Below are 12371 nucleotides of genomic sequence, written 5' to 3'. Positions count from 1 at the left end.
CATTAGACTTTGTGAAGGATGGTTTTGAAATACAAATAAATTCCAATTTTGGTGAAAGACAAAGAAAGCCATTTGGGGAAACACGTCTGTACTGTGTGTACACGATATATCTCCCAAGTACTGCAGGCAATGATATTTAAACAACCAACTACATGCAAAGACTTTGCCCAGGGTACCATCGCACAATTGCAAAGACTTTTCAAAAGATTGCGTCGACACTGAACTCCATCATCTCAATGTAAACTGGAAAAAGAGGAATCAGAGATTGCAAACGCTTGCCAGGACTTCTTTTGAATGGTGTATTTTTTTCATAGTTTTTATCGTAAATCCAATACGGCTGCAAACCATGTGAACTATGATGTCATCTGTGTGACCAGTTTGTTCCTCATGGAAAGGCAGTCATGTGGGTAAAGTTTTGCCTCAATATTTTCAGCCATTTCCGATAAGATTTTTGAATGTTTAAAAAACTACAACAATAGAGCAGCCAAATCACGTGCCCAATGACATCATCAAAAGAAATTTGTGGACCATTTTAACCAGAGATGACCCTCAACATTTTTTATAATGATCGGATGTAGCGTTCTACATATGCAATTATAACATCATAACGAAAGCACCAATGACGTCAAATAATACCACACTCATTTCCCATGAGGTATGCTTGCGATATGCCACGTGTGCACACAAGGCTTCAAGGGGAACATTTGTGTTAAGTTTCCCTTCGATCTGTCGAGCCGTTCTGGAGAAGAAGATTTTCATACGTTTTCGGGGAAATCCAATATGGCTGCCGAGCCATGTGACCAATGACATCATATGTGTGAACCTTTTGTTGTAAATTGAGAGGCGGTCATACGTGTGAAGTTGCACCTCGATCTGTTCAGCCATTTCAACAAAGAAGATTTTTGAAGGTTTTTTTTTTTTAAAGAATAGGGCTGCCGAATCACATGACTGATGATGTTATGAAATAATTTTCAGTGGACCATTTTATCCCACGATAACCCTTAAAAATTTTCATCCTGATCGGACGTGGCGTTCCACAAATGCAATCATGACGTCATAACTGGGGCACCTGTGACGACATAAAATCACTCTCTTTCCCCATAAGGAGTACTTGCTATGTACCAAGTTAAAATTTTTCCTTGCTACGGTTTCAGAGATACAAAGGTCCAATTATTTTTCATTTTTCCAATATGGCTGCCACACCACATAACCTATGACATCATAATTATCAATGGGACATTCCGCAGGAGTAGCCGCACAAGTGGTGAAAAGTTCGTCTCAATCAGAAAAGCGGTTGCGGAGAAAAACGGGAAAGTTCTGTGCGGACAAACAATCAGACAGTCACACAAACGGACCCAAATGCAATACCCTCTGCGATCCTTTGGTGAGGGAAACGAGAAAGCATCCCGAAATACAAAGCCCATCTCCAGCGGCTCTTATTTGTACTTGAACTCAACTTGAAGAAAACAACAGCCCTCGCCCCCCCCACCCCAAAAGCTCAAATGTAAATTCAGACACACACACACACACACATACACACACACACACACACACACACACACACACACACACACACACACACACACACACACACGGACACACACACACACACACACACACACACACACACACACACACACACACACACACACACACACACACACACACACACACACACACACACACAAACACACACACACACACACACACACACACACGGACACACAGAGATACACACACACACAAACACACACACACACGGACACACACATGGACACACACACACACACACGGACACACACATGGACACACACACAGACACACACACACACGGACACACACACAGACACACACACGGACACACACACGGACACACACACGGAAACACAGACACACACCCCTCCTGTGGATGAGAGAACAGAATGGATGAAGGGTGGTATTCTCTGAGATGGAGTGTACTTATTGGAACTGCTGATGCAAAAATGGAAGTTTTCAATGAAGTAAGAGCCTTTCTTTTTTGTTGTTGTTGTTGTTTTGTGATTCATGATCTCGGCTCATGGAAGAGGTGGGGCAAAGAACAGATCGGGACACAACAGAAGAAATGGAACAGCAGGAGAAAGTTGAAATGCCAACATCAGGTGGAGGGAGAAGGTTGGAGGGAAGTGGACAAACAAGGGATGCAGGTAATGATGAGGGGTAGGGAGAACACAAGGGGTGGTCAAGATGGATAGAGAAGCAAAATTTTTGGGAGGGTGGCGGTAGTTTAACAGGAGTCTTAAAGTTGATGGCTTTGAATGGAGGACGACCTGAGATGGTGGTGAACAGCTGTCTTGAAGACTTGGAGGGAAGAATGAGATTGAAGAGAGAGTGGGAGGTGGTTCCACTCAGTAATTGCCATCTCACGATTATTCCTCACATTATTAATGTAATGTCCATCCTTTCACTCATCCACAAAGGAAAATATGGGAACATACTTCAAAAAAAAGTATAACTGCATTTCACTGAGGGAAAGAATATAAAATATTCACTACCAGGTTAGAAAAAGCCATTGTGTATTTTTAGGACTGCAGAGTCTCATTTTGAGGACCTGGAGCAACTTGGAGAACGAAACCATGATTGGGGAGGGGGGGGGGTGTTAAGGATAGGAGCTCAAAAGCAAGGATTTTGAGTTTTTTTTCATCTGAGAGAATAAAGCTTTTTCCAGTGTGGGATCCCGTATGTCCCACATTGGAGATGATGTCCCCATCACGGTGAAACCAGGAGGTCAGACTGCGTGGTATGATTGTTTTACCTCCACGTTTATGGTGATGTTTTGGTGAATTTGTTTTTGATATTTAAACTGCCCCTGATTGTAGCTTCAAGACTTTCCTGAAGTGCATAATGCAAGACTTGGCCTCCACAACGTTGGTCAGGAATATTGAATATAGTCTCTTTGTGAGCATTGCTTAAAATATAGTACATTACTGACATGCTGTTGATTTGACAGAATGTTTGTTTTACCTGTGGCTCTTGAGGTTGTAGGTATGAGGAGAGTTGTTGCACTTGAGCCCGGCTGAGTTGTTGTATCAGGTGCAGAGATTGTAGTTTCTGCTGGTATTTCAACGGCATAAAGAAGCCATTAGACTTTGTGAAGGATGTTTTTGAAATACAAATAAATTCCAATTTTGGAGAAAGACGAAGTCATTTTGGCCACCAGGTCTGTCAGGTGAAAACACCATAGATCTCCCAAAAACTACCACAGGCAATGCAAATTAAACAACCAACCCCAGGCAGAGACTTTGCCAAGAGTCCACAACACAATTGCTGACAGTTTTCAAAACGTAACGTTCGCACTTCAACACCCACCATCACAACGCAACAAAACAGGTGAAGGTGGCATACTCTGAGATGCAGCACACTTTGTTTTTACTGCTGATGTGAAATGACAGTTTTCGATTAAATCAGAACATGTTGACATTCAAAGACAGGCGAGAAAGCAGAGTAATGAGAATGATACCAACAAATGTATCCTTAATGTGATAAATTCATTTCGGGGTGATAATGATGTCAAACATTTTATGAGTATTTTGTAAACAGAAGGAACTCGAACAATGAAATAACGATGCTGACAGCACATGCTGGTATCATCATTTCATTGTTCTTTGAAACCAAATTTATTTCTCCAATGTTCTGAATTATTTGTTCGATATTTGCCATCTCAGTAATATTCCACATATTATAAAAGTCATGCCAATCCAATCTCTCATCCATGAAGGCCGATGTCGGAACTAAGTCACAATAAATATCTGCATTTGTTTTGCAACGACGGACATGAACATAAACATATTGCTTTCAAACTTCGAACAAGCCAATGCACGCTTTCACAACTGTGGAGGAGCCTCTCATTTGGGATACGAGGGACAGTTGTTTGAACTAAAACAAAGGAGGGAAAAGCTCAAAAGGAAGCATTTGGCATTTTTCAAACCCGAGAAGACATGCCTTTGGCTCATGTGGGATCTCATACCAAACACATTCCTGATGATGATCCCACAAGGGTAAAACCAGCAAGTTTGTTTGCTTGGTATATTTGTTGGTTCCCATGCTTGTGGTGATGTTTGTGTTAATTTGTGTTCAATGGTAAAACGGCCCCTGGTTGTCACTTAAAAGCTTCCCCTGCAAAGTAAAACACAGGCCTTGGCCGCTTCTAAACTGGAAAGGTGTATTCCATACACAGTCCCAATATTCCTTTTGCTTGGAACATATGACTGCTAACATTATACGTTGAGTGACAATTTCCCTGCATTAGATGTTGGTCCGCCATTGTTCAAAAACAAACATTTCATGAAAATACCTGCTGTTGATGTTGACAAAGAGCTTGTTTTACTGGAGGTTGCAGAGGTTGGCGATACAAGGTGAGTTGTTGAACTTGACATTGTCTGTGGAGTTTTATCTGGTGGAGAAATTGTGGTTTCTCCTGGTGTTTCAACAGCGGAAAAAAAGGCCATTAGACTTTGTGAAGGATGGTTTTGAAATACAAATAAATTCCAATTTTGGTGAAAGACAAAGAAAGCCATTTGGGGAAACACGTCTGTACTGTGTGTACACGATATATCTCCCAAGTACTGCAGGCAATGATATTTAAACAACCAACTACATGCAAAGACTTTGCCCAGGGTACCATCGCACAATTGCAAAGACTTTTCAAAAGATTGCGTCGACACTGAACTCCATCATCTCAATGCAAAATGGAAAAAGAGGAATCAGAGATTGCAAACGCTTGCCAGGACTTCTTTTGAGTGGTGTATTTTTTTGTTTTTTTGTTTTATAGTTTTTATCGTAAATCCATTACAGCTGCAAAACCATGTAAACTATGATGTCATCTGTGTGACCAGTTTGTTCCTCATGGAAAGGCAGTCATGTGGGTAAAGTTTTGCCTCGATATTTTCAGCCATTTCAGCGAAGATATTTTGAATCTTTAAAAAAACAACAACAATAGAGCAGCCAAATCACGTGACCAATGACATCATCAAAAAAAATTGTGGACCATTTTAACCCGAGATGACCCTCAAAAGTTTTTATAATGATCGGATGTAGCGTTCTGCATATGCAATAATGATGCCATAACGAAAGCACCAATGATGTCAAAAAATACCACACTCATTTCCCATGAGGTAAGCTTGCTATGTGCCACTTGTGCACACAAGGCTTGGGGAACATTTGTGTTAAGTTTCCCCTCGATCTGTACAGCCGTTCTGGAGAAGAAGATTTTCAGAGGTTTTCGGGGAAATCCAATATGGCTGCCGAGCCATGTGACCAATGACATCACATGTATGAACCTTTTGTTGCAAATTGACAGGCGGTCATACGTGTGAAGTTGCACCTCGATCTGTTCAGCCATTTCAAAACAGAAGATTTTTGAAGGTGTTTTTTTTTTTTCAAGAATAGGGCTGCCAAATCACGTGACTGATGATGTCATGAAATAATTTTCTGTGGACCATTTTATCCCTCGATAACCCTCAAAAATTTTCATCCTGATCGGACGTGGCGTTCCACAAATGCAATTATGACGTCATAACTGGGGCACCTGTGACGACATAAAATCACTCTCTTTCCCCATAAGGAGTACTTGCTATGTACCAAGTTTAAATTTTTCCTTGGTACGGTTTCAGAGATACAAAGGTCCAATTATTTTTCATTTTTCCAATATGGCTGCCACACCACATAACCTATGACATCATAATTATCAATGGGACATTCCGCAGGAGTAGCCGCACAAGTGGTGAAAAGTTCATCTCAATCAGAAAAGCGGTTGCGGAGAAAAACGGGAAAGTTCTGTGCGGACAAACAATCAGACAGTCACACAAACGGACCCAAATGCAATACCCTCTGCGATCCTTTGGTGAGGGAAACGAGAAAGCATCCCTAAATACAAAACCCATCTCCAGCGGCTCTTATTTGTACTTGAACTCAACTTGAAGAAAACAACAGCCCTCGCCCCCCCCACCCCAAAAGCTCAAATGTAAATTCAGACACACACACACACACACACATACACACACACACACACACACACACACACACACACACACACACACACACACACACACACACACACACACACACACACACACACACACACGGACACACAGAGATACACACACACACACACACACACACACACACACACGGACACACACATGGACACACACACAGACACACACACGGACACACACACAGACACACACACGGACACACACACGGACACACACACGGAAACACAGACACACACCCCTCCTGTGGATGAGAGAACAGAATGGATGAAGGGTGGTATTCTCTGAGAAGGAGTGTACTTATTGGAACTGCTGATGCAAAAATGGAAGTTTTCCATGAAGTCAGAGCCTTTCTTTTTTGTTGTTGTTGTTGTTGTTTTGTGATTCATGATTTCGGCTCAAGGAAGAGGTGGGACAAAGAACAGATCGGGACACAACAGAACAAATGGAACAGCAGGAGAAAGTTGAAATGCCAACATCAGGTGGAGGGAGAAGGTTGGAGGGAAATGGACAAACAAGGGATGCAGGTCACGATGAAGGGTAGGGAGAACACAAGGAGGGTGGTCAAGATGGATACATCAGCAAATTCTTTTGGGAGGGGTGGCGGTCGTTTAACAGGTGTCTTAAAGTTGATGGCTTTGAATGGAGGATGACCTGAGATGGTGGTGAACAGCTGTCTTGAAGACTTGGAGGGAAGAATGAGATTGAAGAGAGAGTGGGAGGTGGTTCCACTCAGTAATTGCCATCTCACGATTATTCCTCACATTAGAAATATAATGCCCATCCTATCACTCATCCACAAAGGAAAATGTGGGAACATACTTCAAAAAAAAGTACAACTGAATTTCACTGAGGGACAGAATCTAAAATATTTACTACCAGGTTAGAAAAAGCAATTGTGTATTTTTCGGAATGCAGAGTCTCATTTGGAGGACCTGGAGCAACTTCAAGAACTAAACCAAGATTGGGGGGGGGGGGGGGGTGTTAGAGATAGGAGCTCAAAAGCAAGGATTTTGAGAACATAGCTTTTGCCAGTGTGGGATCTCGTGTGTCCCACATTTCAGATGATGCCTCCATCATGGTGAAAGCAGGTCAGACTGCATGGTATGACTGTTTACTTCTCTGTTTATGGTGATGTTTTGGTGAATTTGTTTTCGATATTTAAACTGCCCCTGATTGTAGCTTCAAGACTTTCCTGAAGTGCATCATGGAAGACTTGGCCTCCACAACGTTGGTCAGGAATATTGAATATAGTCTCTTTATAAGCATTGCTTAAAATATAGTACATTACAGACATGATGTTGATTTGACAGAGTGTTTGTTTTACCTGTGGCTCTCGAGGTTGTAGGTATGTGGAGAGTTGTTGCACTTGAGCCCGGCTGAGTTGTTTTATCAGGTGCAGAGATTGTAGTTTCTGCTGGTATTTCAAAGGCATAAAGAAGCCATTAGACTTTGTGAAGGATGTTTTTGAAATACAAATAAATTCCAATTTTGGAGAAGGACGAAGGCATTTGGGCCACCAGGTCTGTTTGGTGTAAACACCATATATCTCCCAAAAACTACCACAGGCAGTGCAAATTAAACAACCAACCCCAGGCAGAGACTTTTGCCAACAGTCCACAACACAACTGCCCACAGTTTTCAAAACGTAACGTTGGTACTTAAACACCCACCATCATAACGCAAGAAAACAGGTGAAGGTGGCATACTCTGAGATGCAGCACACTTTCAAATTGAGAGAAAATCGATTTGAGAACCATAATGATGTTTCCCTCATTTGCATGTCACCATTTGTTGTGGTGATTCCAATCTGATGTTGGGAGTGTTGCAAGAAAGGAACAACTGTGGGTTGTGATCCATTGTTCTGTTATCTGACACTTCGACTGGTTTATTTATCCTTGAACTTCTCAACTTTGTCGGTTAAATCAGACAGTTAGAGGTACATTTTCTCCGTCTTGTGGTGCCTTTCCATTTGAATACTTTCGATAATTTAACTGATAATGTAAATGTTGTGTCTCTTACATGAACTCCATGACATTAATCTATTCTCTTATATTTAAAATATATTAACAAATGGAATCTGCTCAGCTGTTGTCTTCCTTTTCCAAAGTCACTTTGAAATTAAACGTTTGGGGATCCATCCTATCGGTCATTTACAGCAATCTAATTTCCCATGTTATCATGTCAACATTTTGATGTTAAATGAGGAACAGAAACATATTCAACACAAAACCAAAAATGTTGAAGAAAATACTTCATTAAAAATCAAAGAAGAGTACACAATAAAATCTGTGGAGAATAATGAGTTTCCCCGTCATCAAAATCGGTGAGTGTGACATTTCCAACAAAACAGAAAAGGAAAGTCCGACCTTGTGATGATAAAGTGACGTTGAAGCGTTCTGTCCCATAATAGGAACTCGAATGATAGAATATCCGCATCGTGTTGGAAGGAGAGATAATTGTTCGTCCAACTTCTGAATAATGGCACATCGTGATGTCTCTCTGTGATGTGTGATTGTATCTGACAGCAAGCCAGCCCAGGTAACACCGTGAGTTTGAATAAAAATACAGATCTACCACGGTGAGTAACACAACGTGTCCAAGAGGAGCTTCGATGTCCCAAGCACAGTCTATGTTTGAATAGATGTATTGACGATATCCAGGGGATGAGAGCCAGCCTTGTGCACGAACTCGTCCACCACAGGGCACTGCAGGAAAATAAAACAGACTTCATATTTGATTCCGTCAATGTAATCAACTTCAATCAATATAACTGAACAGTATTATCAAATATTTCTCCTTCATGGAGATTTGATCTTTTCTTCAAGTTAAATATCAGAGTGGAGGTTGTGTTCTGTTAAATGCCTGTCAGCACAAACTAGAGATACACATTGACCAAAACGGATGAAATAAGTAAATTAAGATATTTCAAGGATATATCTGGACAAAACACAAGAATGTATGTGAAACGTACCACGTATCCGATCATGGTGTCACCTCGTGATTATTCCGAGTAGTGGATGAGATTGAACAGTACCTGCTATGAAAGTCGTTGTTGCAGGTTGGCTGGATGTGCTGATGTAGGAGGAAATTACAGTCACTGTATAATTCTTTCCTGGAACAAGACTTGTAATGTTACGTTCTGTGCTGAACACAGTTGTGGAACTCGAGTGTCCATTTCGAGTCCAGGTCACATGATAACTGTAGCTGTCTTTGTTGGGATCGTTTGGTGCCGTCCATCTTACAAAGGCAAACAAAACACCCTGTTCGACCACCGTGATGTTCAATGGAGGGTTAGGACCTAGAAAGTAAAACATCATCATGTTATTGCAAGCGTTTTCACTTTGAAATTATTGTGGATTCATCAAGGAGCAAAAGTTTCACGCAGAATCTCCACAGAAATTAAATGAGAAATTTAGTTTCATGCTTTGATTACCGAAAGAGAACCAAAACACACGCCAGTCATGTTCATTGATTATAATCAAACAAAGAATCAGTTTGAAGCAAATACAGCAGAGTTTATTGCAAGAGGTATCATTCGAGAAGTGTCTTCGTGTTACTTGAAAATCAAACATTCTCAATTGTATTTGTTGGTCTGGTCAGTTATTCTGTATGTTTGTCAATTTCCAACAGGTCATAATTCTCCAAACATAACCAACTGGAACACTACCCTGAAGGTATGTCTCCTGTGAGGTGAAAATTTCAAAAGGCCAAAGATAAAGGTCACAAAAAATCGTCAATATTCATCCAATTGACAAAAGATTTGAACATAATTTGTTTATTGTGTCACAATGAATTATTTTACCAATTAAAAGATGGAAAACTGTTGTTTTTGAGAAATAAACAACAAGTTCATAGCTATTTTTTTTGCAAATCACCGTCCATGAACGACTGCTTGTTATGACGAAAATTGAACATTTTTGTTGGGTCTGTTTCATTGTTATGGCACGGCACGGCTCGATGTCTCATGAATGCTTTCAGCTGTCTTTGTCAAAGTTTTCCAGAAGATTCTGAAGCACAGAAGTGAGGCTGTCCATGTTTTGTGAAAGGATTTGATAATCTGATCATAATTAAAATGCAAGATTTATGTATGTGCTGGAGGATGATTAAAAATTTCCAAAATTGCGGTAATACATTGACCTTTAATGTTGTTTCCATGGCAACGAAGTCACCCATCTTAAAGGAGAGGGTTGATATTTTTAGGGACAAGAAAGTCGATAATTCAGAAAAACTTCAAGCTACAGTTATCAAATTCCAACCATGTTCAAAGGTCAAGGTGACAGTGATGTCATTTTCATGATTTTCATCATACATGTGAGACTAGCACCTTACTACTTCTTGTTTACCTTATGTTCAAGACGAAGCCACTGGATGCAATGAGGCGGAAAGGAGTGGTTGGATTTGTGGTCTATCTGGGGAGGTTTTTGGTCGTAAAAGCAACTCATGAGGGGGTTTGAGGTGGGTTGTGGACCCCACTTTTTCCAACATAAATGTGTGTCATTTATGGTCACCTGTTGGAAGGTGGTATTCAATGCATAATAAAATTCGGCAGGTAATCATCATAAAAGTGGTGAAATGAATGGATGGGTTGTTCATAAGTTGCTGTAATTCGTGATCTGAAACATTGATCCACAATCCCTTTTCAGAAATTACACTTTCTGTTTGCAACAGACTGGTAAAAGCTGGACAAGATAACCAGGAAACCACTGGTAGGCGTGGATAACCCACAAAATATGAAAGAGAGTCAAAAGAAAACACCAATTTTGGGAGAGAAAATGCCTGATTTTTTTTTTAATGTACAATTTGAAAACTATTCACCTCAGATGATGTAGATTCATTTAATACACTTCATTCGGAGGAGGTTTTGCCAACACTTTTGCGTTCATGATGTCATTACTATGATTGTGATTATGGAAATTATTCCCACAGAAGTTTATTTTATGAGGGAAGGTGTCACTGTCCAAGGTAATTGTGTGCCAGAGAATCGCCCTGTGTGTTTTGGAGGGAGACAAGAACTAAAGTTACCTCCTGTGTTTTATCATTTCAAACAATCAATACATGAAACGATAAATTGAAGGCATAATTACAGGCCCCAATTCGGGCTGGGCCCTGGGATAGTTAACCCACCTGATCCCATCCATCCTCTCCCCTGTCCACACCTATGCTCACACCAAGTCCTTCTCAAGACGGTGTGGGGTGGTGAGTACTCTGTGTGTGCTTACCCTGTGTGCCTGTGGCCCCAAACTAATCATCAACATCAATGTCGTGTGCTGGTTTTGTAATTACCTGTTTGAACATCATTGATGGAAGGAATACTTTCTGTGCCATTACACAGGGAAGAGATGGACACAGAGTAGGTTGTACCAGGTAAAAGTCCTGTGAATGTCAGTTCTTTGTTCGTTGTGATGTAGTTTTGAGTTTTGTTTGCAGAAGTGAACAAAGACACAAAACTGATGAACGTGTTGTTTTGGTCTTCCGGGACAACCCAGCTGATGGCGACTGATGTCGTGTTATAGGAGGTGACTCGAACATCGGCAGGAATGCAGGGATCTGTGAGGGTAAACACAAAAACACGTGATGAGTACCAAGTCACAAACACATACGAAGGCACATATTTCCTCTTGTTAGTTATCCAATAATTCCTATCAAATCATCATCTTGCTGCATTACCAGAAGAGGACACAACAGATAATTTGCAGGTTACAAGGGAGAGCACAAAGAAAACAAAAATTAGTTCCTTCAAAAAAATAAGAAAAATTATTTTATATTCAATCATCATAGTTTCATGGAAAACATTACAAGACTGAAGAATCATTCTTTTAAAAGCGATGAGAGGTCAACAATGCTGCAATTGGTGGTTTGCCATTGCCTTCACAATGGTGGAGAGGCTCGAAGTTTGTTCAGTATTATGGATGAGAAGGGCACTTTCTTATAAAACAGACCATTCAAACTCAAGCAGCCACAAGATAAATGTGACAGAGAGGATTTCCAGATAAACATTGGACCCAAAGAACAGCATCATTCATGGAGTAACATAAAGACCCATGAAGCAATTGCAAGACTGAAAATGGTTCGTCAAAACTAATCTTGATGGAAATAAAACTCATGGAAGACAATTCAAGAGTGATTCGGAACACACTTCCGGATAAGTGTCTCATCAGGATGAAGATGTTTTCAGAGAAAAGATTTGGAATGGGTATTCAAGGTGTTTGTATGATTGAACCTTTTTTGAGGACGTGGCACTGTGTGTTGGAATCTCAGTTTCAAATCTCATAGATTGCCTGCTCCTGCCTACCATCTGCAAATGTATTTGAAATTAATACAAATTACAGTTCAGAGGAA

The 12371-nt window shown here is 40.6% G+C and overlaps 1 protein-coding gene across 16 annotated transcripts in view; it reads right to left on the bottom strand.

Annotated features, from left to right (window-relative positions):
- LOC147019142 (uncharacterized) overlaps window positions 1–12371 on the bottom strand; it is a 103349-nt gene that overhangs the window by 35694 nt on the left and 55284 nt on the right. For 14 of the 16 annotated variants that reach the window (XM_085899995.1, XM_085899994.1, XM_085900003.1 and 11 more), the window contains 6 exons: window positions 11316–11579; window positions 9067–9330; window positions 8399–8737; window positions 7357–7446; window positions 4331–4453; window positions 3001–3090 (listed from right to left, as the gene is read on the bottom strand). In XM_085899995.1, the coding sequence (XP_085756121.1) occupies window positions 3001–3090; window positions 4331–4453; window positions 7357–7446; window positions 8399–8737; window positions 9067–9330; window positions 11316–11579 (1170 nt within the window). The remainder of the gene's footprint in view (window positions 1–3000; window positions 3091–4330; window positions 4454–7356; window positions 7447–8398; window positions 8738–9066; window positions 9331–11315; window positions 11580–12371) is intronic. The other 2 variants (XM_085900001.1, XM_085899996.1) reach the window with 2 other exon arrangements.

Source organism: Eptatretus burgeri, chromosome 10 (assembly GCF_056783735.1).
Source record: "Eptatretus burgeri isolate ZD-2024b chromosome 10, Ebu_testis_v1, whole genome shotgun sequence".
Taxonomy (NCBI): domain Eukaryota; kingdom Metazoa; phylum Chordata; class Myxini; order Myxiniformes; family Myxinidae; genus Eptatretus; species Eptatretus burgeri.
The sequence above is the reverse complement of the archived record's forward strand: the minus strand, read 5'-3'. Positions and strand labels throughout refer to the sequence as shown.